A 22,808-nucleotide genomic window follows, 5' to 3' on the forward strand; every position below is an offset into this window, starting at 1 on the left:
TATTGACCTGGGTAAGTGGGTAGAAAAGCAATTGCATATTTATACATATTTGTATTATTCATTTTATTATACACGTTTCACTCAGAATTGATATGTGTATATGAAGATAACATAACGATTTTCAGGGTAGTTATAAATGGGTTAACGTTCCAATATTTGAACTAATTTTTTATTTTTTTTTAATGATCTCTATAAATGTATTGTTTATGCACTCTAAAAATAAGTTTCTTATTAAAAATATAAATACCATATACTTAAGCTATTGATTTCAATCTGTATATGCATGGGTTCGATTTAAAATTATTGCAACCTCCGATCCGAGTTTGTCTCACAGGCACTCTGCAATTTTACCAGGAAGAGGTGTTGTAGGTACTTAATTTAATATGATTTCACTTAGGGAGTTAGTCGCCTATATGAGCATAAATGTTAGCACAATTTGGGTCGAATGAAGGAGACATTTACAAAAGTGAGGACCGTTGCTGGGTTGTAAAGGGCCCCTAAATAATAATTTACAATTGGTTGAGCTGACATGGCTTTGTTGAGCAAGAACTACAAGAAAACTACAATTACATATCGAATGCAAGACAAATGCTACGCTACACAGAAATACATAACAGCATGAACTGAAGTTCTAGGAAACAACTTAAACTTACGTACCAGTTGGGCAATTCTTACCCTACATACATAGACAAATTAAAATATCATGGCTTAAGATCTAACCACCGGGTGAAGTGACTGTTCCGGCTGCCTACTTTAGAAATTTCGGACTGGAACTAGGCGACGCCGTCGACACGTTGTCCAGGTTGGTGTTCGTGTTGTCGAAGCACTCGTGTTGTGGCTCCGGTTCCGTGGGCGGCAGCGGTTTGTTCAGCAGCACAGTCATGTTCTTCACGTTGCTGGGCTTCTCCTCGTCCTGGTTGATGTTGAGCATGGCGTCGTTCATGCGGTGGTAGTGCGGCTTCTGCGAGGTGCTGGGTCGTGAGTAGTCCAGGTGATCGTATTCATCTAGCGTATAGAATTCAGACAATTAGATCGTTGTTATCTTAAATTGGTCATAAAAACATTGGACATGTGTGAGGACGAACAGAGCACTACACGGAATGGTTCTTTAACACTGGCTTACCCTCGGGAAACAAAATCTTGCTATATATTTTCACTGATTCATGCCGTAATGTGTGCAAATGTAGAGTACATAGTTAATTGTGAAGTTACTAAGCCTGCCTGTGTAAAAGTCTAATGACATACCGGGATCCTTGTAGCCCTCCTTGTGCTTGATCTCGTCGTAGACATGCTCCTCTTTGAGGGATTCGTTGTACACAATCGGATTGGTCCGGTCCGCGTTCAAGTTCTTCGTTAGCAGGTCGTGGTTGTAGTTGATCGAATAGCTACCCACTGTGGAGGCAATGTACTATGAGACACTGACCCAAAATATTGTGCTCTAAACATCTTACCCCTGCCACTGGCATTGCAGTCATCGCCGTAGTCCGTGCTCATCGTGCTCCTCTGGTCAAAGTTGTTCATCTTGGAACGCATATTGTTGGGCAGGAGACGCGTTTCCGCCTGCATGCCGTACACGGGATTGTCGAAGTTGTGGTTGGGCGGCCAGCTCGGGGGATTCGTATCATGGGTGTAGTGTACATGGGCGATTTCGGTTTTTAGATTGGACACACGTCGGCGGTAGTAAATGAACACTGCGAAGATTATGCACGCAAACAGGGTCATCAGGACTAAGGTCAGAGCTACACTCGCCCGGCTCGCTGCAATTCAAAATGGATGAAATGAATTAGTAATGTTGAGGAATATATTCTGATCAATGAATTATCTTACAATTTTCGCTTTGGTCTGCAATACGTTGAGAGGCGATTAGCTCGTCGCAGTTATCGCCGGTGTAGCCACTCCTGCACACACAACCGTGGGCCGCATGGCACTGGAAATTGGCCGACGGACAGGCACAGGTATTCATGCAGTGCTCGCCGTAGAATCCCTCCGGACAGACCTCATCGCACCGGGTGCCCGACCAGCCGGTTTCGCAGATGCACATACCGTCGGCCTTGCGGCAAACCTTGTGGTGCACGCAGCGGCACCGCTGGGCGCATCCTTGTCCGTAGGTGTCTGTGGGACAGGACTCGTTGCAGTTGGAACCTGTCCACCCTGGCAGGCACTGGCACTGGCCTGTAACGTGGTTGCACTCGCCGCCGTGCTCGCAATTGCACTTGAGCTTGCAGCCGGGTCCGTAGAGTCCAGCAGGACATGGGTGCTCGCAGGTGAGACCTATGTAACCCGTGCGGCAGAGAATTTCACCTGTGATGTGATCGCAGCTCTTGTTGCCTGAAAAATATGTGAGTATTAGGGGGTGTTTTGCTTTCGCCTTGTAATCTTATCCAATATAGCTTACCATGGAGGATCTCCGGGCACCGTTCCTTGCATTCCATGCCGTAGAATCCAGGTGGGCAGGGTTCCGCACAGTCGGCGCCAGTCCAACCGGCTGAGCAGATGCAGTTACCGGAATCGGGGTCGCAGGAGGAGTTATTCAGGCATCTGCAAACTTTATCACAATTTTCACCATAGTAACCGCTCCGACAGTTGGTCTCGCAATGAACGCCTTGGGTTGTTCGATCGTTGGGTATCAGACAAGGCCAACAAAAACCAGAAACACAAAGGTGCAGAAACAGAAAAGCAAATTAAATTAAGGAAATGAAACGTGGCCATGCAAAATAGGTGCGATAGATGCAAAAATGAAAGTAAGTGAAATGAGTTCAGTGCGCACTAATAAGGATATAAGATGGAACTGATTAACATGTTATAGGTAGAAAATCATTCATCAGATTTACACTTTGTCTTACAAAATTGTAAATATTTAATAGAAAACTGCCTTCTTAATATCAACAGTTTGGTTTAAAAAAATAAACAAATTTTAAGGGGTTCCTTAATTACTGTTAAAAGAAAATCATGCAAGCTCTACAATTTGGATATTTTATCTAAATTATTCAAGAATACACGTAACCCCTTTCTTATTGAACTATCAATTGATGGAAATCACGCCTTTTTTCTATGATTTTAGATCGGGGCAACCTATAAATCTCGCTAATGTCAACAGTGATCTATGAACTTGATGAGCTGAATTCAATGAGGTATATAGAAATCCCGCTAGTACCTCCCCAATCCTGCTTGCACACGCATCTTCCATTGGTGGCATCGCAGGCCAGGCTGTTGTTGAAGTCGCACTGGCACTTCTGGGCGCAGTCGTGTCCGAATTTGCCGGTATCGCACTTCCTTTCGCACCGCTCGCCCGTCCAGCCGGCGGCACAGGTGCAGCTTCCGTTCTGCGGATTGCAGGCGGCGTTATTGTGGCAGTCGCACACCTTGGCGCAGTCCTGTCCGAAGTGGTTCAGATCACACGGCCGGTCGCACTTGATGTTTTTCCATCCGGCCGTGCACAAGCACTGGCCCGTCTCCGGCTCGCACTTGGCTCCGTTCTGGCAGTCGCAGCGCAGGGCGCAGTCCTGACCAAAGGTGCCCGGCTCGCAACTCTCCTCGCAGGTGGGTCCGCGCCAGCCCGGCGCACATAGGCACGTACCATTGACCGGCGAGCACTTGGCTCCGTTCTTGCAGTTGCAGGTCAGCTCGCAATTCGGGCCGTAGCGCAGGAAGGTGCAGGGTCTGGTGCACTGAGCACTGCTCCATCCGATGCTGCACTGGCAATTCCCCGTCTCCGGGTGACACAGATCCGTGTGCTCCATGTCGCACTCGCAGGTGCGGTTACAGTCCAGCCCGTACTTGTTCGCCTCGCAGATCCGCTCGGCGCACTTGGCACCCGTCCAGCCGGGATTGCAGATGCACGTTCCGTTCGCCCGATCGCACATGGCATCGTTCGCGCAGTCGCAGGTCATGCTGCAGTTGAATCCGTACGTGTTCAGCTGACACTCGTCGAAGCAGCGTTCTCCGCGATATCCGGGCGGACACTCGCACTGGCCGGTGATGTGGTGGCAGGGCGCTCCCTTGTAGCACTCGCAGCTCTCTTGGCATCCAGGGCCGTAGCTGCCCACCGGACACTTGTTTGCACACACGTCGCCCGTCCAGCCTGGATTGCACATGCAGGCCCCGGTCTCTGGCTGACACTTTCCGTCGTTCTGGCAGGGACAGTCCTGCTGGCACTGGGCGCCATGCTTTCCATCCGGACAGCGCATATCACATCTAGTTGGAGCGGAGTATTAGTATGGGTTTTGCGTTGGAGCAGGAGCAAAATGAAACGTAGAATGCAACGGCCTAAAATCCCAGCCACGAAAAATAATTGATTGCATTCTGCCTTTCATTTTGCCTGATCCTCGGCCAGAAGTTTGTGCCGCCAAAGAGGCCCCTTCGTCCACTTACAGGGGACCCGTGAAACCGGGAGCACACTGGCATTCGCCGGACACGTGGTGACACTTGCCGCCGTTCTCGCATCGGCACTTCTCCGAGCAGTTGGCCCCGAAAAAGCCCTCCGGACAGATGTCCGCGCAGCGTGCTCCGGTGTAGCCCTTGGCGCACTCGCAGTCGCCTGAAAAGGGCTCACATACCGCGTTGTTCAGGCAGTCGCACTGCATCGAGCAGTTCCGGCCATACCAGCCGGGTGGGCAATCTACCGAAGAGTGACACAAACATGGTTAGCTGCGGTTACGGATCACAAGGTACGGGTTCGACAGTTAGTTGCTTTTTTCTTGCTTTTGCCTTTCGCTTGCTAGCCACGGGAAACCCAGGAGCCGGAAGAAGTTCCGCTCCCGGAAGCTCCCGTTTTGGTGGTGGGGATTAGTGACCGATAGCCTGCTTGCACCTGTATAACTGAGCCGGAGTGAACTGCATGGGTGCATGAGAGAGAGAGAGTGGAGTGTAGGTTGTGGGTGGTCGGAGTTAGATTTCGGGTTAAGATGGCATAAACAAAAAAAAAAACAAACAAAAGCTACAAAGCAACATATAACATATAGCAGAAATATAGCTACAAAGACACTACGTGCAGATCTTTGGTAGTCCAAAGACGGAATGCCCTTGCAGAGGCTATAAACTATATACATTTAAACCTTAATAATAATCTTGTTTTTTGATATTATTATTTTGACTAGAATAGCATATGGTTTTCAGACAAATTTGATCATTTCCTTCTTGCTGATTGTAAAAACATTCAATTTTGATGAAAATTAAAAAGTCAGCGAGCAGATTAGTAATCCATTCGCCTTTCTTTCATGAAGTAGGAGTGCCTGTTTCTCGTCCCCGGCAGAAAAACGTGAGCTCGGAACTCGTCTATGTTGAATTCGTTGGGTTTGTAGACAAAAGGTTCCTTGATCACCGACACTGAACTGACTTTTTTCACTAGCTCTTCGACCGGAGGTGCGTCCTTGGTCACTTTTTTTGTGATGCCAAGCATCTGCCAAATATCGTACTCCGACTCCTCCGCTACTAGTGACTGTGCCGCGAGGCTTTGGACACTTGGCGATGGGGTCGGGCAGAACGGCAAGCACTCCTTCTTCCTCGCCATGTCGTTCTCTACCTTTTGCACCATCGGATGCTTCAGCGTCTTGGCAAACTCCAAAACATCGCCAATGCTGGGGAAGCGCTGTGTATCGGTGACAAAGCCGTTTTCGCCCAAGAAAATGTTTCGCCTGACTGCCACGTTCGCCTCGAACTCTTCTTGCTCGTCCAAGTCGCAGTCGCGACAGTCAAAATGGGTGACCTTCATGTTGGCGGTGAGGGCGCATATAAGTCTTGTACCTAGCTTAGCACCTAAAGGAATGGCCACCATTATCAGCCGACGAAGTGGATCGTGATGACGCAGAAGATCGCCTAGTTGGTCCACAATTGTCCGAGGATTCGCCTCGATGCCGGACACATTAAGCTCCTCCACGTGCTCGGTGCCCTTGATACCGTTGCACAAAATGGACAGGGAGTCGCCGCTCAACTTATTGTGGGCCAATCCCAGATACTCCAGTCTGGAGAGGTTCGGTCGCTGCAGTGCCTCTCCGATAGCCGACATTGCCCGCGTGTCCAGTCGGTTGTACTCCAGCTCAAGGATCTTTAGCATTTGCGGCCGCTCCAGCAGAATTCCCAACTCGGGGCCACAGTCGTCAGTCATCTGGTTGTACCCAAAGTCCACTACCTCCAGCAAAGGCAATAGGCGCAGAGCCCGGCACACGGTGTATAGCTTAAAGCTATTAAGTCTGCTGTTTCGAAGCCGGAAGATCTGCAGCTGCTGCAGTGCCACTAAACCTCTAGCCAGGCGAACCATGTCCTTGATCGAAAAGAGCACGTTCCGCTTGTGGTACTTTCTACCCAAAGCCGGACCCAGAAACTCCAGGTTCAGCGATACCAGATTGACAAAGTGGCGCACAAAGCTAAGATCGATGTGAACGCAGTCGTCCTCCGGATATTTTAATTGTTGTAGATGCGTCAGATATCTTTGCTTGTTGCGTTTGTCCAAAACCTTGTCATCGCCATCGTCTGGTTCAGGCTCCACGCGGATATCAAAGGTGCCCTTTATACGCTGCCTTCGCTTCTTTTTCTTTCGTGGCTCTGGTTCCTTGGGCTTCCGCATCTCGGACCGTCGTCGCCTGCGCTCCTCATGCTCCGCCTCCCTGGCAGCCTTCAGATCACGCAATCGTTGGCGGGCGACGTTGCGTTCATGTCGACGTTTGCGACGCTCGTTGCCGGAGTCATCTTCATCGTCGGAAGCATTCAGCGTAAATTTTGTATTGAATCCAATTGCCCTTTTCTGGTCAGAGGCGATTGAACCCGCCCCCTCCTCTTCTTCCTCCCCCTCCTCATCGACGTCTTCTGGTGTCATTGGCTCATCACTGGAGATTTCCATGCCACCAGACTCCTCGGATGTTATTTCCGGTTCCGAGTCGTCTTCCTCACGTTTTGTTTTCCGAAAGGCATACTCCGACAGCGGCTGCAGGTGCCGAATGTCCATGCAGCGAACATGATCCTTTATTAGCTCGGCTAGTTCGGTCATCTCTTTCTCTGGCCAAAGGGCGGCCGGACAGGCCTCCACCAGCTCCATGTACTTCAGGCTCAGTCCCTTGCCGCGCCAGTCGTAATCCTGCAACCCCTTCAGTGCAAGGCATGTCTCGGAACTCTTAGCTAGGACCACCCGCCTCCAGTAGCTCGCATCCTCTACGCAGTAGCACTCACGCAGTGGCAGATCCACATCGAGTGAATCGTAGTGGATGCGCATCTTTCGCGGATCTTGAAGCACCTCGTCGGGCACGTTGGCATTTCCACGTTTAGCCATCTGTCGGACGCAGAGATCCGCCAAAGTGGGCACTTGGTCGGCATCGTTAAACGCCTCTGCGAAGAATTCCCGATTACGCTCCGAGAGTAAATTCCGATTGGCGGTCAGGGGCGGCTTGTAAAGCTCGTACACGGCCAGCATGACCGGATCATTCGGAATACTCAAGCTATTGGTGTTCGGCAGCGGCAAGTAATCTGAGTCCTCATCCTCCATCCTATACGTTCCAAGATGTGTGTGGTGTAGAGCTATTTATGGTATTTTTTATTTTTTCCTATTTTTTTTTTTTGTTTGTATGCTTTTTGTTTGAGGAGTATTTGTTTGACTTTAATGTGTTGTCATATTGGAAGATTATTTTCCTCTGGCTTTAGTGGGATCATTGATAACTGAATACATTTCAGGTGTCTTTTTTGGGTCTGAGAATCGACTAATTCGGTTCTGTAGTATGTACAAAATATTTTAGCTTTGCGTTGTCTGATACTTTATATACTTAAAAGAACATAATCTACAGTCGAGCAGCAGAACAATTAAACGTACAGTTAATTTCTAATCTTTGCAAGGGCATTTAGAACTACAGAGCTTCAAAGCTGCTTAAGTGATTATACAAGCTCTTATCTACGGGGCTCGGCTCATCGCAGGCAATCCGGGGATATCGTGAACTTGAAGTTTCAAAATTGAAAAACCGCCGTTTCTGGGATAAGCCGCACCCTTGGAACACCCAAGGCGATTCATTAGGGGCAAATTACGATTAGCTTAAAGGATCAACGAACTTATATCGCAGGCGGGTCCTCCGTAACCATGATCACACTTGCACTTCTCCGGGGAGATGCATCTACCGTGCTGGCAGGGTTCCGAACAATGCGGCACGCATTCTCCTGCGCTCGCGATGTAGCCATCTAAAAGCGGTTAAAAATGGTAATATGTAAAGTAAAGTCAAACATCCAGACTCATCCAACTCACCACAACAGTCCCTCACAATACGGTTCTTTGCAATCGTCTTGGTTTTGTTGACCACTCGGTGTTTAATGCGATAGGTGGAGCACCTCGGCGGGAATGTGACGCACCAGGTGGAGCCCCGTTCCTGGAACGATTGCAGTTCTGTGTAGACAACGTCTACGTTATATCTAAAGGTAAAAGTATTCATTAATTTAGTTCATTTGTCGTGATAGGGGATAAGCTTACAGTTCTCTTCTTTTGCAGATATTGGGTCCATCCAGATCTTTAAGATCCGCCTGAGCCAGTACCAGCTGGGCCAGGCAGGCTATGAGGATTACCGGCAACATGGTGGCAGTGGATTCCAGGTCCTGGAATGAGTTACTCGTTCTGATGCAGCTTCACTGGCGGATCACATTGAACTGATAAACACAGTCAGTATAAACTAAAGGATGACTCAAGCCGAGATTAAACCGGATTCAACTGCAAGAACAAAGAGAGAATGAGTTTCAATAAAAAAAAACTTTCTCCGTATGATTTTACATACTACATATTATATGTATAATATATATGGGGTATAGATTAATAAATACATATTTTTGAAAAGAGCTAGATTTAATTGTTAGAAAACATCCATAGTATTTCCCGTCGGATGAGTTTATGACGTAAAGCTTTTTCCGGGTCGTAGCCACCGGTCCAGGGTAGTCCAGTCTAAAAGTAGAAAATTTCCAACACAGTCAGAAATTGAAAGCTGCTTAATATCCCCAGAGGTGCCAGGAATTCGATTCTTCTATAAATCAAGAGCGCAGCAGTAGAGGATGCACAACCAACGTTCACCCTTCAATGGAGGCCCGGGAGGATTCGGAGCCAGTGCCTTCAACTTCAATGCACCACAGTTCGGCGACGGCGCTGCGTTCTCCGAGGGTCTCAACGGGATGCCCTTTCTGGGCAAGATGCCCACCGAACCGATGATGCGCTCCATTAGCCGCCAACGCTCGCTGGTTGATGGGGCTGGGCTACCCAAGATGCCGGCACCTCTTCCCGCGATGGCCCAGCAAATCTTGAGCGGCGCCGGAGTGGGACGTAGTCAACGCTTCCCAGTGCCACCTATCTCCACTTACTATGGGCACTACGAGGGCGACTTTTCGATGTCTTCAATGTCAAAGCTAAAGGACACTGCCTCACCCCCACAGACCCAATGGCAGGAGCATAAAACACCGCGTCTAGCCGCACTTTCAGAAACCGACTCCGAGAGCGACATATGCAGTCAGCAGAACAGAGCGAAATTGCCTGAATCCCGTTGGCGTCGTGCCATTAACTACGTAACGGCCGCTCTGCCGGAGCAACAGCGCCAACGCATGGAGGTGATGGTCAAGCGCTGTGGCCAGTCGGCTATCGCCAAGCATCTTCTGTTGGTGCTGCATCTGATCGCCCTGGTGGTGGTTGTGTGTTTCCGCCAGGTCGCGCGACTTGGATGGCTCTGCGGCGACATTCGCTCTCGCCTAGGACGCGTCAAGTACCAGTCGCGCAGCTACCTGCGCCACATGCTGTGGCGGCTGGCCATTGCCAAGAGTAACGACACCTTTCTCTTTCTCATCGTGGTGCTGGTGACGCCCTGGCTATTCCTTCTCAGCCTTGTCGGCTTCGCCATATCCTTCGTCTTCTCCATGAGGACCACGTTGGCAGAGGGAGTCCGTCAGCTGCGCCGTCGCGTATTTTAGACCATAAGTGGAGGGAAATGGCTTTAGGAGCAGCACCCACAAGCTCCATCGCCCCCAAGTTATCACACAAGGACACTAAAGCAGCGCATTCCACAAAATAACACATGACATACAGCAAGATGAAACCACTCGAATTTTAACTATATTTTGTGTTGCAGCAACGAAATAGAACTCAAGTAACGTTTGTGTTTCCATGGATTCAGGCTTGGGTTTATATTCCGTAGAGCAATATTGCATCATTCCCCATTTCGAATGTTGTTTTGATTTTGGAAAATTGCGATCTGCTCAAAGGTGTTAAATATCTGGCCATCAGCTTATGTGTGATCTGATCAATAAATCGCAATCGTATTTATTTGTTTACAGCTTAATCCGCTCGCTGGCCACTTGTTCGCCACTCATCAAACCCATTTATTGTGTGTATTATTTTTGCCATTTATTCTGCTCGATAAATATGAATGCGAACAAATCAAAACGAAAACATTTCCGCCGCTCATGGGGCAGAACCACAGATTGTGGGCCTTTGTTGTTCATGCTCTCCGTAATTTCACTTTCAATTGCATCCCACCAGCAAAAAGCCCCATTTGTAGTATATTATATGATTCACTGGCTACCGACAGTCACATCTGCGTTCCACGGCATATGAAAAGCGTTCAGTGACTCGGGAAAACCCAGGAGAACCTCCTCCAGTTTCCATTCAGTGCCCCAGGGCCCACTTCACAAATATTCAGAGGTCACATCTGGGATTTCTCAAATTTCAACTCAACATGGGGCTAAGAGATATTGAGAACTTGCCATTAATTATGTCAAGTCTACGTGTGAACTGGGCCAAGTAATATCCGAATGTGGTTTACAATTACCAGTGACCCATCAAGAATGGATTGCATAAACGTGGATCGCTATCTGTAAAATTATCCAGGCCGAACCATTTGCAATTGATGCCAGCACGGTTTTTCAGGAAATAAAGATCCACTTTTAATACCAAACATTAGGTATAATATATATGACAATCGCGAACAAAAGAGAGCTGTTTCTTTCAGTACTTGGTTATTTGGAACTGACATGAAGCACGGGCCAGCCATGTCTGGTCAGTTGGAAAGTACGTACAATTAACTGGGGGATTGTCGTGATCCACAATCTATATTTATATTGCAAAGATAATTGTTGGTTTCATTTCTTGCCAGCGAGAAATCTGATTCACTTAATCGCACGGCAGGTGCTCCCTTAACTCATCAGAAAGTGGTGTTTGTCAAGGCCGTCATTAGCAAGAAATCGCGTGATGAACTGCCAACGGCGCCAAATAAATTTTAAACGAGAAATTGTTCGAAACCCAGTGTTAATAGAACGTTCACGTTTTAGAGCAGATCGTGAATGTGTTCGCCCTCTTAGATACATATTACAATCCTTAAGATAGCCGAAACGATAATATACAACTGGGGCAATATAACCTAAAGTAGAAAGAGATAACCATTTGGCATACCCCTCGACTTTGCTCAAGATTTTACAAGTGATAAGGGTGGATGATAAGACCGCCGCAGTCATTCTCATCCATTACAACAGCGATGAGGTTCACTGATATTTGTTCTGTTGTAGGTGACTAATTCAGTCTCTCTATATATAAGCAGATCCACGGAACGGAAGGTGCGTAATCCGGTCATGGACAAAGACTAATAGAATAATACCAAATCATCCCGTAACATCATACAAATTTACGATGGACAACGAAATCGTGTGAACCAAACAATCCGGTCTAATTTAATTTGCAATTTGAATGCTAAATCTTTCATTTTAACGATTAGCAGAGTCCACGTTTTTCAAACAAAGTATAAACCTTTGGAATCAAAAATATTAACCATAAACTAGGGTGTTACTCTAACCCATTGCCATTAAGTTTCATTTTGCCACTCAATCTTCCCTTCCGCATATGTAGATCATATTAAAATGCGAACTTGCACGAGACAACGAGCTTACATTTGCAATTTACTTATTTGTTTACATGCCTGATTGGTGTTTTAATGAGCTAAATGAATATGTCGTGGATGAGTCACCTTAGGTTAAACAATGCTAGACTATAGTCTATAAACTATACGGATCTGTTAGTTGTATGTATAATAGGCGAGTGTGCGAGATTTTTCAATGGAAAACGTGTTCGGCACAGTTTGTTTTATCGAGTATCGAATCCATGCACCATTCATCGATACCGCATACCCAGCATCTGTTCCAATGCTGAGTCACTCGGATTTCATTCACAAAAGTCTGGCTAAGGCTCGAACTTCGGGTCAATCTACCGCTCAATTCGCAGGTTTGTATTTCAGACCTTTCCCAATATGTGTGTACTTTTGGCACACCTCATATTTATCATACCTCGCCCTTATCTGCGCCCAGTATTGGACAAGCAGAAACAACACGATGAGGCACACTGATAGTGGTTCTTAATCGGAAGGGGTCAACGAAAAGTTGAGGGAGAACCATAAAATGTTAGCAAAGGTAATAGAAGATTGATTAGAAGTAAGTTGCGAGTCCGTTTCCGCTGGCAATCTGTCTATAATGTATACATATGTAGGTACTTATATATGACTAATTTCCTGATTTTCGATGAAAGCTTTCGAAAGAAAAAAACAAAACAAAAACAAACCAAAGAAAATCTGCGAAATACTTTCGGACTAAGGAGAAAGCTTTGTTGTTAAAAAAACTCAATGGCATTCGTCTATTTCATTCAATTAGAATGATATGTATTTTATAAAGTATAAGCATTGCCTATTTTCGTTCCAATTAAACCTCCATCAGAGCTAAGAGTAGGTCTTATATTCTTCAAGTTGTGTGTATATATTTTGTGATGTATTTTCAATTGATTCAGCACAGTGCATATGTAAACATCTGGATTTGACTTGGATTACTATAATCTTAAGCATAGGGGGAAAATGAGCCAGCTATTCCCCCAACTTCAAGTACTGCGCACTTGATAAAGGCTAAACAAAGATTGTCGCTTCCCGCTTTATATAAACAGAATTATTCTACAAAGGAGGAGCCCTCACTTGAGCTGTACTTTGGATAGCGAAATCAAAGTCGAGTTTACTGAATCCACAATACACATCTCCAATAACCGCAACGCATATGTTTGGCGTTCAGTGGGCAATTTAACGCCTTGGCGAGGCGACAAAGCACATTTGGCAAAAACGATTATTAAGAATAATAAACGATTTCAATGGCAAGAAATAGATTTGGTATAAAAACAAGTTGTTCTGGCCCAGGAAATGAAATTATTGAAAGAATATCAGTTTGCACGAGGTCTAGGGTCTTACATTTGTGAACTACGTAAATGCTAGGCCAATCAAAACTTTCAGTGAACAGTTTAATTAAAGCAAAGAGGCAAAGGGTTCTCAAACGTTATTATTTTGGGATGGATGTTAGCTGCCATTATGAAGTATCAGTGAGAAACAGTGATTTCAGCTGTTTCGTATTCATTTCACAAGTGAGCCAAACACTCAACACCTCAGTTTGTATTGGCCAATTAGCGGGCGAAGCTCGGATTTCTAGCCCGAATTTGGATAGAGCTAGAAGCTTTCTCGATTGATTCAGCGAAGAGAACCGATTTCAGCTGAAAACCAAGAAAACATGTGTATATTATTCTAGTGGAAAGGCACCCACACATTGCAATGCAGACAGACGAACAAGAATTAAGCATAATCATCAGCAAAAGCGAAATGCACTTGCAACAATACGGAGAAAGCAAAGAAAAATGTTGGATAATGCAAACCCAAAGCGAAAAGATAGAGAACAGAGAATGTCGTAATCATAAGGGGAAAACTAACATCCCGACTCATGGGTTGCTCTCTAACCACCGCCACATTGGACAAGAAATCCCAGGAGGTTTCATCCCAGCCACTCCCTGCCACTCCTCCACCCAGCATTATCAATAAAGCTGAGTAATCATGGCGACGACAAAGCCCGGCTCCATAAAGGAACCTAAACAGACATTGTGACATGTACGGCATGGTATGATATGATATGATACCGAGGGTGGGGAGAGTGCACCTCTGAGTGCCATTTCAGTTTTTAATTTTGCAATGGCTTGTGGGACTTTTCGCTGTGCATTGCATTTCGAAGCTCGTGTCCTAAGCAGGCGTCATTGTTCATTAAATCACGTATGATAATAAAAATCAAGTTCCATTGCCAGTGTCAGAAATATAAGGTTAAGCTTAAAATCGCTTGGTTAAGGAAACTGTGTGAAAAATAAAAATGCTTTGTATGGGAAATATGATCGCAGTTTATTCCATACTTATTTAATGAATTCTATAAAAAATAAGAACGGTTTCTACATATATCTTAATTTGTGTGCACCCCCATATTCAGAAGTAATATGAAATATCGCTGAACTGATACCTTAATCAGTACTCATAAAGAATTAAACGCAAAAAAATTTTTTGCGACTTGATCTAAATTATAAACGGCTATTATTGTTATTTATTTTCGTGACGATGCATCGACTGTATTTTAATGTGTGCGTTAGTTAGGCAATTTCGATGTGTGTGAGTTTATGCTGGCTGGGTTTTCATTTGATCCGTTGGCGTTGTTGTTGTTGCGGCTGTGACAGCTGGAAGCTTCAGCAGCAATCTGGAAACTGGAAAGAATCCACAAGATGCGGGTTTCCAGGGAGCGAGGTGCTGGTCGCAGGGGGTCGATGAAAGAGAAGTTTGCCGATTTGCTGCCAATTCCCCGAATGACAGATATAAAGATACATGCATGAGATACAAAGAAGAAGAAGTCGACGAAAGCGCAAAACTAAAGCCAAAGAAAGGCCATTAAATTGTGCGAAAGAGAAACCAGAACAGGTTTAACTGTTCTTGGTGTGCGCCCGATAAAAGCGCTAATTGACACGCACACAAGTGCACTACTGCGGTCATAAACAAACCGCTCGTTGGGAAAGAAGAAAGGTGGAAGGGAAAGAGAGCTGACAAAGCTAACCAGGCGAAATTGCACATTTAACAGAAGAAAACTTATTTTTAACAACATAACAATGACTAAAATTAACGTTAAACTGCCACGATTGGGGTTAAAACTCACCTTGGCAAGAAGCACGGTGTAAACTGGTTTTCGGTTCTCACTCAAAACAAACCAAGAATGCACTCGCAATCGAATTCCACTCAATTTACACGTTTACGAAACTTTGGCCATTAAAACCTCGAGAGGATTTGTATTTTTAAATGCTTACAGCACCTTACCACATATATATATAGCTATATATATAAATTTGCTATTGTTTTTACTTTCTCACCATCCACAAAAACTTGTTTTCGTTGTCGCTACTCTCTATTTTGGCACTCTACTCGCAACTGAGCTGATTTAGCAATTAAAATGCAACCTCTTTAAATAAAAACAATTACTTTTCGTGCACTCCACTAACGACAACAATAAGGACAAACGGGCGCGACGCACAACAACGCAATTCTTTAATGCACTTAAGTATTTTCGTCGGTCAATTGGAGCTCGTTTGGTTTTCGCAAGCACCGCAATTACTATTTACTTTATTTTATATTTGCGTACGCACACCACCGCACGAAGCAGAAATTTATTTAACTTATTTAAAATTCAGCAAGAAACGGACAACCGACTTACTTAGCTGCACTCGCCAGTGTGACCGCTTTGCGAGTGTTGGATGAGCTAGTAGTGTGGCCCTAGCGCACTCCCCAGGAAATACTCACTGTGAACAGTCACTCTTTCCACTTATAACACTTTTCACTTGAAAATAAATTTGAATTCTATCTTAAAACTACATTGTTTATTTGCGGAGTAGATACGCCTGTACCACCTGGGATAAGCAGAATGAAAAACAGCTGGAGTAATTAAAACACTAGTCCCCGCTCATTTCAGATCTCCACCGTCATGGACACGATCAAACTGTGGCACAGTGGGCAAGTTCGGTGCCTGGAGATCTCGGTGGGAGCTGCGCAGTGGTGGCAGGTGGTACAGATCCATATGTTGTTCGTCGGCTGGGTGATGGGTTTCCCGGAGGAGATGCACGCCGGGAAGCGAGCATTGCACTCGGGGCAGGAGGGGGAGCTGAAAGGATCGGCATTCCATGAGTATCATCATTATAATCCAGCTTCTGACGTCGACCCTTCACTTACCTATCTGGCACGGGCACTCCGCAGGAATAGCAATCCACCCTATCGCCAGTGGTGTCCTCCGGATCGTACTTGGCGAAGATCCCAGCCGCCAACTCCTCGTACCGTTGAAGGGTAGCCTCGGGAAGATGAGCCTGTTGCTCCAACTTCATGAAAGCCTTGGAGCAGGTTCCGAAGGCCCGATCCGCACAGCTGGCCAGTGCCAACAGGCTGTAGATGTGCTCTGGAGGCAGGACGTCCTCGTAGTCGCGCAGCCTCACCGCAGTGACCACCGCACTGTGGACGATCCCGAAGCGAAGCTGCCTCTGGGCTAGGAGCATGAAGTGGTAGGCCTCGGCGCAGTGCCAAAGCCTCTCGATGGCGGCCGCATCCTCCAGGGCAATGGAGTCCAGTAGGGTGTTCCTGCCGCTGGCGTAGTCGATCTCCGTCGTGGCCACAGCCTTGAGGTGCTCCTCGGCCAGCAGAGCAGCCAGCACGTACAGCTTCTTGATTCTCAGCAGCGGAGCACGCTTCTCTTGCTCCCGTTCCGCCATTTGAGAAAGCAGGCGAGCTGCATCTAGATGACGCCCAGCATTCCGCTGCATCTCGATGGCTTCCTTGAGGCGTCCCTCCTGGAGCAACTGTGCCGCGTGCTTGGCTATGAGCGTTTGCACCTGGGGCAGCTGGAACCTCTGGGCCAGCTCAACAGCCTCGCCCCACTGCCGGAGATTAACGCAGGTGGCGACGGCGGCCTTCTGGTCGCCGAATCGAAGATGGGCTTGAACAGCCTCGGAGCACATGCCCACGGAGGCCAGCATCTCGGCCAGCTTCGGAAGCAGCGGGCTCTTCTCCGGTAGCCGTTCCACGCACTTTTCCAAGTCGTCGAACTGCTCCAAGTGGTACAGAGCCTCCATGTAACCCTCCAGGTAGTGGGACTTCTCGTAGTATTCCCTGGCACTCTCCCAGGAGCGCAGGTTGGCGAAGTGGTGGCCAATCTCCCGCCAAGCGATCTCCATCTGCTGGTCCGACACTCCCGATCCTCCCATTCTGTACAGCTGCACCACGCGAAACCAATCGCAAAGGGTCATGCGCAGCTCTATGGCCAGATCGCGACGATCCGCGTCCAGGTAGAGCTTCTCCGCCTCCTCGAACTCTCCGTAGAAGGCTGATATCTCCGCCCTCTGCAGCTCCTTGGAGTGTATGGTGCGCAGTCTCTTGACCAACTTAATGCCCGGGTAGTGGGCACAACGGACAAAGGCGTTCTCCGCCGTCTCCAGTTCCAGTTTCTTCAACGCAGACTCCGCCAGCAGTCGCCAGAGCCTCGGATGCGGGTTGTCCTCAATGAACTGCTTGGCATCCTCCAGTCCCACGTGCTCCAGTAGATCGTCGGTATCGCGCAGGGACTTTACCCTCAGCTGAATGATATGCGAAAAATTCTGCAGCTCACCCACGCTGATTATGTCGTCCAGCAGGACACTGGTGATCTCCAAGTCCTCGAAGGTGCATATGTAGCCGGAGCAGGACACGGGCTCCTCGGGATCATTGCCCCGGAAGATATACATGCGCGTTTTCTCCATCAGAGCCAGCAGCAGTGGGTTATCCGTGGCCCAGCTCACGGCCCAAACGTCCTTGCGCTCCACCCGACTGAAGTTCAGTTGGGTCTCCCTGTTGTCGTCCAGGTCGAGCAGGGTCATCACGCCCATATGGTCGATAATGGCGGCTCGTCTAAGTAAGGAGTATAAATATTACTAGTATCAAGGGAGTGTGGTGGACTACCCACGTGGAATTGCAGTTGATAGCCATCTTGTAGACCTTGGCGTTCATCAGGTGGCGGTTCCTCAGAGCCACGTTTGCTATGCTGTACTCGTTGATAGCGCCGGATTCCCTGGCGACAAGGAGCAGCTTCTCGGAGAGTGCCAGCGCACAGATGGGATCACTGATTCCCCGCTGCGTGGAGTGACCATCGCCACTGCTACTGCTCAGCATCAGGTCCTTGGCCATTTCCACTCCCGTGGGCGTGTCGTCGATATGGAACCGCTTCTCCTTGCGCGCCTTCACATTGTGCAGGGTGGAGGCACTCTGAAGGGAGATCAATGGGGGTTAGTCAATTGGTAACCAGGTTGATGACTGAAAGTGCCCACCTTGGGTGTGTGGTAGTGCCAAATTAGAATCTCCTCCTGGGACGCTATGGCCACATAGCTCGAGTTGATGCCCACAAAGCAGGGTCTAATATCCGTGTACTTGGCTAAAAATAACTGGGATTAGTCCGAAACATCAACAACGGTGATCTACTCACAATCCACGGTGGTGCCAATTGAATTGCAGAGGAGCAACTGGTAGACCCTATCGTCCGCAGGATTACTTCGGTTCTCCAGGGTGCTCAGCGCAATCTCCTTGATGTTGCTGCTGACACACTCGACGCCCAGGACGCAATGCTCGCTGCTGGACGCCAGGCACAAGGTGGGCTCCACCTCCTTGAGGAAACTCTGATTTGAGACGGTGTTCCAGAAGGTGATCACGCTCATGGGCGACTCCCTGGTTGCACTGCCGCTGTTCAGGAACACCACAGTCTTCTCGAAGTAACACCAGATGTAGTCCGGTCGGATGTTGGCGAAGTAGATGAACGAATCCACGGCCATGGCGATGCGCAGCGATTTGCCCTCCCAGCTAAGCGAGGTGATGTCGGTGCCAGGCACCTTCAGAGTGCGGTAGATCTTGCCCAGCGGCGAGTAGAAGCACACCTGGTTGGTGTCGCGCTGCGAAGTCGGACTTACCGCGTCCAAGGTGGTGCCACAAATGGCCAACACAGTGCCATCATGGTTCCACTTGGCGTCCACATTGCGCATCCCAGTGTCGAAGATTGCGGGTGCTAAAAGTCATGTGGGTTAGTTAGGAGACTCTAGAGCTTGCATCACCTCCTACCGTCGTCATTTTCGTTCCTCATGATCTGCACCCTTCCGTTCTCATAGCAAATGGCCAGAACTGGACGCTTTCGACTCTGGACGACCCTGCCACTGAACCAGCAGATGCTGGCTATGCGGTGACCTCTGGAGGAGGAGCCGCCACTTATGTTCACGCACTGGATGTGCAGCTTCATCTGGAGTACATAACCAACCAAAGTGGGTAAGTATGAAGGATAATCAAGTACTAACTTACAGCAAAGTTGCCTTGGTTATCGTACAGATGACACTCCCCGTTGGCCAGCGCAAAGAGGATTAGCCGATTGTCCGGACTCCACTGCACGCCAGTCAGATGGGTGCCCTTCAGCTCCTTGCCAAAGATGCGGTTGCCATCCACTGAGCCCACTATAATCGCCCCATCCTCATAGACGATGCAGATCCGCGATCCGTCCGACGTCCAGCTCATGCTGGCCACCGTGGACTTCTTTCTGTCGTTGGTCATCTCCTCGTACCAGGATCCCTTGTACAGCATCCACACCATGATCACACCGTCCGTGTCCGAGGAGGTCAGCTTCTGCTGCGCATCGTTCCAGGTGACCACCCGCACCGACTCCTTGTGCCCATCCAGGGTCTGGTTCATCGACAAATTGGAAACGGCGGCCAGCCCGCCCTTGCTCTGTCCGTTGGGAGTGGCTGGAGATGGGCATAAAGTAATGATCAAATCGGAGCAGTATATGGTATTAAAAACGGGTTATGTTATGAGATATATCTTGATACTTGGAAGTAGTTAACTTTCTTTATCTTGATTATTGGAAACAGTAAGCTTTAATGAGTATTGAGCAATTGAGATTCAACACGTTCGATTAGGCACAAGGAAGATTAGAAAGTACCTAGATGTCCGACCCAGGTTACTTCCTATCCCTGATCGTGGCACTCACCCTGGTCCAGTTTCAGGACCTTAAGCAGTCCATCCGTTCCGGCCACTGCGATGTAGCCCTCCTCCTTATTCCAAGCGATGCAATTGAGCTTCACATTATTGGGTATGGCAATCTGGAGGAGAGACCTTGTAGACCATTTGTTGGTACCCTAAGTGAAGCCTACCTTTTTGCTGAGGTAAACGAACATCTTGGAGTTGCAAGTGCACTTGGATTCTTTCAGTTCTCTTCAATGTTTTTCCGCATTTGCTGTGGCAGCAAAACTAATTGGTTTCCATGGTGATCCCAACTTCGGTTTGTCAGCTGGCCAAAGACCCAAGCCTGTTTTGGGCCCAAAAAGTGGTTCAATTGGTATTGGTGGCAAGTGGCAGTGAAGCACCTGCTGCCACCTGTTGCTATCGAAGCACCTGTGTGTGTTATCGAGGGCGGCACATTTAAAAAGTTGATGTTCTACCAAGTAGATTAAAATGTTTAATTATGTCAAAGGAACAGACTATGTTTACTTAAAATAAGATATAGGCAATACAAAAAGTTAAGCTTCTTAAATGCAATAGCTTATAATTTAAACATTGTAGTTTATGACAACTGATAAAGTTTTCCACATGAAATAAAACCTACCCATTATGACCTAATCGATTTGAAAACCTTTCCAATTGCGAGTCTAGTTACACAGCATTATCAAGTAAATAAGTAGGAATTAAATCATAAAGATAATATATAACTGAAGTGGACTGTAATAGATTCCTAATTTCACAATTCCCTACATAAATTGCATTTCTAATAGTTACTTCTACATTAAATTCAGTTAAATCACAGGGCACGCGGGGGATATCAGGCCAGTCGAATACCCCTCTTTAGCAATTCGTGAACCAGCTTGGTGGCCAGAAACATGTAGACCAGCAGAATGATGACGGACTCGGAATGAGAGCGATCCTCTGGCCTGAGAAAGATGTTCACCATGCCGGTCAGAATGTTGGCCACCAGGAAGAATGTCAATCCATTTTTGTTCAGAGCCTGGCTAATCGTGAACGGAACAACGGATCCGCCCCTTTTCTTGACCACAGCCTCCCCCGATAGAAGACCCTTCTCATGATCCTCCCACGGATTCGGATCCCACGGCATGACGCTGTTGATCGCAAAGTCTATGGCTCCGAAACTGGCACACAAAGTGGTGCTCCCGATGGCCAGCATCCATATGACATAGCCCAGATTGCAGGTCACCCGGGAGATACCAATTTCGTAGGCACTGATGACGAACGAGGTCCACAGGATAAGCACCAGATAGAACAGACGCCTCAGCTTCCTGACAAACTCGGAGTAGGTGAGCAGACTTTTCGCCACCATCCAACGGTTGACGTAAATGGACAGCAGGAACAGTCCAACGAATCCTGGCAAGGAAACCAGACCTTCGCGATTTGCATTAAGGAAACTCGAGCGCTCCACATCCTCGTTCATCACATAGTCGGAGATGCCCAGGACACTCAGGCCAAACTGGTGGATCACCAACAAACCTGCAAGCGAAACTGTTTAGAACGAAGTTTGGACGAAGATCCATGGTCTAGTACCGAATCCCAATGGCAGCAAATGGAGATCCTTGCGGGCCAGAATGCTGACCAGAGAGCCCAGGAACTTGGTGAAGCCCAGGGTAAAGAAGGCATTCAGATGCTGGCCGTACTCATGGGCATCCTGCCCGTAACTCAGAGTCAAAATTGACACCGTGCGCGCCAGTCCCAGCAGGATGAGCGGCAGGGCAGAGTAGATCACACTCCGGCGGAGATCTGACCAGTGACGCGTTCTCCGCGACACCATGGCCATGGTGAAAACAAACAGACCGATGCCGGTGTCCATGAGCTTGGCTCCGAACTGCCTGCTCTTGCGGTATGGCCTATAGAAACTGCCAAAGTCGATGGCCAGAATGCAGACGGCGGTGATCAAGTGGGTCAGCGCACGGAGGATGGACAAGCACATGGGCCTATTGCCGCCCAAGTCGAACTGAACGCGGGTGCGAGCCCGTTCCAGAGCCCTGCTCGTGCGCAGAAACCACAAGGTGGCCACGAGCATTAGCAGTCCTATGTAGCCACTGTAGTCCACGGCCACGGAGACGAGCAGAATGCAGGGCAGGATGACCAGGAGGAACTCCGTGGCATAGCAGAGGTCGGCAGAGCCATGAAGCCTCAGCTTTTGGCAAACCACTCGAGCGAGCAAAATGCACCACAAGGTGGACAGGATTAGCAGGAGGGATTCGCCGCTCTGGACCAGGGTTCCCCACCAGTCCCAGTCGTAGACTTGTACTAGATCCAATCCCAGGCGCTCCTCGAGGGTTTGGTTGACCGCACTCGGATTCGGAAATGGACTCGGGCTCACATGGGGAATGGGTTCTGCTGCCGCTCGACTGTCCATGGCGACTGGCGGCGGGATACCACTTGGACTCGCTCGTCGGTGGCCTGATAAAGGTAGAACTTAATCTGCCCGTTGATAGTCGCCACTTATCGGAAACCGTGAGATAGGCATAGTCATAGCCGATCGATTCGGGGCTCCAGTAAAAAGCACGAAATTCTAAACAAAATTCGTTAAACTTCAAACATCTGAATGTCGCTGATAGCGACTGAAGTATTTCGCCAATGAATCGAGGCATTCCGTTGGAAGCCACTATATCCGCATAGCCAGCGCAGTGATAAGGAAGTCCACTCAATCATCTCCTATTTGGATCACTTGTGTCACTACTACAGCCCTTCAAGATTAGGGATAACAATTTCGGAACTCGTGCCTTGTTTCTCACGGTGTACTTACACACAATTCCTATCTATGCTCTATTTACTTTATTCAGCATTTCGAAGACCTTGGCTACTGATAAATTCAAACCACAATTTGCTTTTATGGGCTGATATGGTGTAGGAAATCGTTTGGAAATGCACAAGAATTTACACAAAATTATTTATTTACTTGCATTTGTATTAGTA

At 47.8% G+C, this 22,808-nt stretch overlaps 5 protein-coding genes across 12 annotated transcripts; 1 reads left to right on the forward strand and 4 right to left on the reverse strand.

Moving 5' to 3' along the window:
• Nucleotides 1-43: 43 nt before the first annotated feature.
• drpr (draper) lies at nt 44-15,556 on the reverse strand. 6 transcript variants are annotated; one of them, NM_001274347.1, is made up of 12 exons: nt 14,974-15,556; nt 8,441-8,674; nt 8,219-8,382; nt 8,029-8,154; nt 4,372-4,618; nt 3,155-4,194; nt 2,396-2,602; nt 1,828-2,328; nt 1,452-1,757; nt 1,246-1,392; nt 1,124-1,156; nt 159-1,005 (listed from the first exon to the last, which is right to left on the reverse strand). In NM_001274347.1, exons 2-12 carry the CDS (start codon nt 8,539-8,541, stop codon nt 749-751), a joined length of 3,129 nt encoding a protein of 1,042 aa, NP_001261276.1. In that variant the 5' UTR covers nt 8,542-8,674; nt 14,974-15,556; the 3' UTR covers nt 159-748. The 6 variants fall into 6 exon arrangements, with proteins under 6 accessions (NP_728660.2, NP_477450.1, NP_001261277.1 ...); NM_167911.3 differs by lacking the exon at nt 1,124-1,156 and having other exon boundaries at nt 44-1,005; NM_058102.3 differs by lacking the exons at nt 3,155-4,194; nt 4,372-4,618 and having other exon boundaries at nt 44-1,005; nt 2,396-2,545.
• CG18171 (uncharacterized protein) lies at nt 5,065-7,602 on the reverse strand. Its single transcript, NM_139394.2, has one exon. The coding sequence runs from the start codon at nt 7,472-7,474 to the stop codon at nt 5,192-5,194; it is 2,283 nt and encodes a 760-aa protein (NP_647651.1). The 5' UTR covers nt 7,475-7,602; the 3' UTR covers nt 5,065-5,191.
• Nucleotides 8,839-10,096, forward strand: CG12035 (uncharacterized protein). Its single transcript, NM_139395.2, has one exon. The coding sequence runs from the start codon at nt 9,010-9,012 to the stop codon at nt 9,910-9,912; it is 903 nt and encodes a 300-aa protein (NP_647652.1). The 5' UTR covers nt 8,839-9,009; the 3' UTR covers nt 9,913-10,096.
• On the reverse strand, nt 15,442-20,216 carry Oseg4 (Outer segment 4). 2 transcript variants are annotated; one of them, NM_139396.4, is made up of 9 exons: nt 20,015-20,216; nt 19,852-19,963; nt 19,170-19,606; nt 18,936-19,110; nt 18,310-18,882; nt 18,155-18,258; nt 17,794-18,092; nt 16,038-17,738; nt 15,442-15,969 (listed from the first exon to the last, which is right to left on the reverse strand). In NM_139396.4, exons 1-9 carry the CDS (start codon nt 20,036-20,038, stop codon nt 15,777-15,779), a joined length of 3,618 nt encoding a protein of 1,205 aa, NP_647653.1. In that variant the 5' UTR covers nt 20,039-20,216; the 3' UTR covers nt 15,442-15,776. The 2 variants fall into 2 exon arrangements, with proteins under 2 accessions (NP_647653.1, NP_001261278.1); NM_001274349.1 differs by having other exon boundaries at nt 15,695-15,969.
• Nucleotides 20,217-20,301: 85 nt separating this feature from the next.
• On the reverse strand, nt 20,302-22,555 carry PIG-Wb (Phosphatidylinositol glycan anchor biosynthesis class W b). 2 transcript variants are annotated; one of them, NM_001274350.1, is made up of 2 exons: nt 21,414-22,555; nt 20,302-21,359 (listed from the first exon to the last, which is right to left on the reverse strand). In NM_001274350.1, the coding sequence occupies exons 1-2, from the start codon at nt 22,246-22,248 to the stop codon at nt 20,680-20,682; spliced, it is 1,515 nt and encodes a 504-aa protein (NP_001261279.1). In that variant the 5' UTR covers nt 22,249-22,555; the 3' UTR covers nt 20,302-20,679. The 2 variants fall into 2 exon arrangements, with proteins under 2 accessions (NP_001261279.1, NP_647654.1); NM_139397.3 differs by having other exon boundaries at nt 21,414-22,271.
• Between the last annotated feature and the right edge of the window lie 253 nt (nt 22,556-22,808).

Source organism: Drosophila melanogaster, chromosome 3L (genome assembly GCF_000001215.4).
Source record: "Drosophila melanogaster chromosome 3L".
In the NCBI taxonomy this organism is placed as follows: Eukaryota; Metazoa; Arthropoda; class Insecta; order Diptera; family Drosophilidae; genus Drosophila; species Drosophila melanogaster.

Excerpts from the sequence above, each read along its gene's own strand:
- CG18171 (NM_139394.2), bottom strand. The coding sequence starts at position 7,474 with ATGGAGGATGAGGACTCAGATTACTTGCCGCTGCCGAACACCAATAGC.
- drpr (NM_001274347.1), bottom strand. The coding sequence starts at position 8,541 with ATGTTGCCGGTAATCCTCATAGCCTGCCTGGCCCAGCTGGTACTGGCT. Across the intron at positions 4,619-8,028 it reads AGGACCCGCCTGCGATATAA|ATTGCCCACCCGGCTGGTAT; the intron begins GTTCGTTGATCC and ends ACTCTTCGGTAG. Across the intron at positions 1,157-1,245 it reads GGAGGGCTACAAGGATCCCG|TGAAAATATATAGCAAGATT; the intron begins GTATGTCATTAG and ends GGCATGAATCAG.
- CG12035 (NM_139395.2), top strand. The coding sequence starts at position 9,010 with ATGCACAACCAACGTTCACCCTTCAATGGAGGCCCGGGAGGATTCGGA.
- Oseg4 (NM_139396.4), bottom strand. The coding sequence starts at position 20,038 with ATGTTCGTTTACCTCAGCAAAAAG. Across the intron at positions 19,964-20,014 it reads TCGTTTACCTCAGCAAAAAG|ATTGCCATACCCAATAATGT; the intron begins GTAGGCTTCACT and ends TCTCTCCTCCAG. Across the intron at positions 18,093-18,154 it reads GGCACTACCACACACCCAAG|AGTGCCTCCACCCTGCACAA; the intron begins GTGGGCACTTTC and ends ATCTCCCTTCAG.
- PIG-Wb (NM_001274350.1), bottom strand. The coding sequence starts at position 22,248 with ATGGACAGTCGAGCGGCAGCAGAACCCATTCCCCATGTGAGCCCGAGT. Across the intron at positions 21,360-21,413 it reads TTTGCTGCCATTGGGATTCG|GTTTGTTGGTGATCCACCAG; the intron begins GTACTAGACCAT and ends TTTCGCTTGCAG.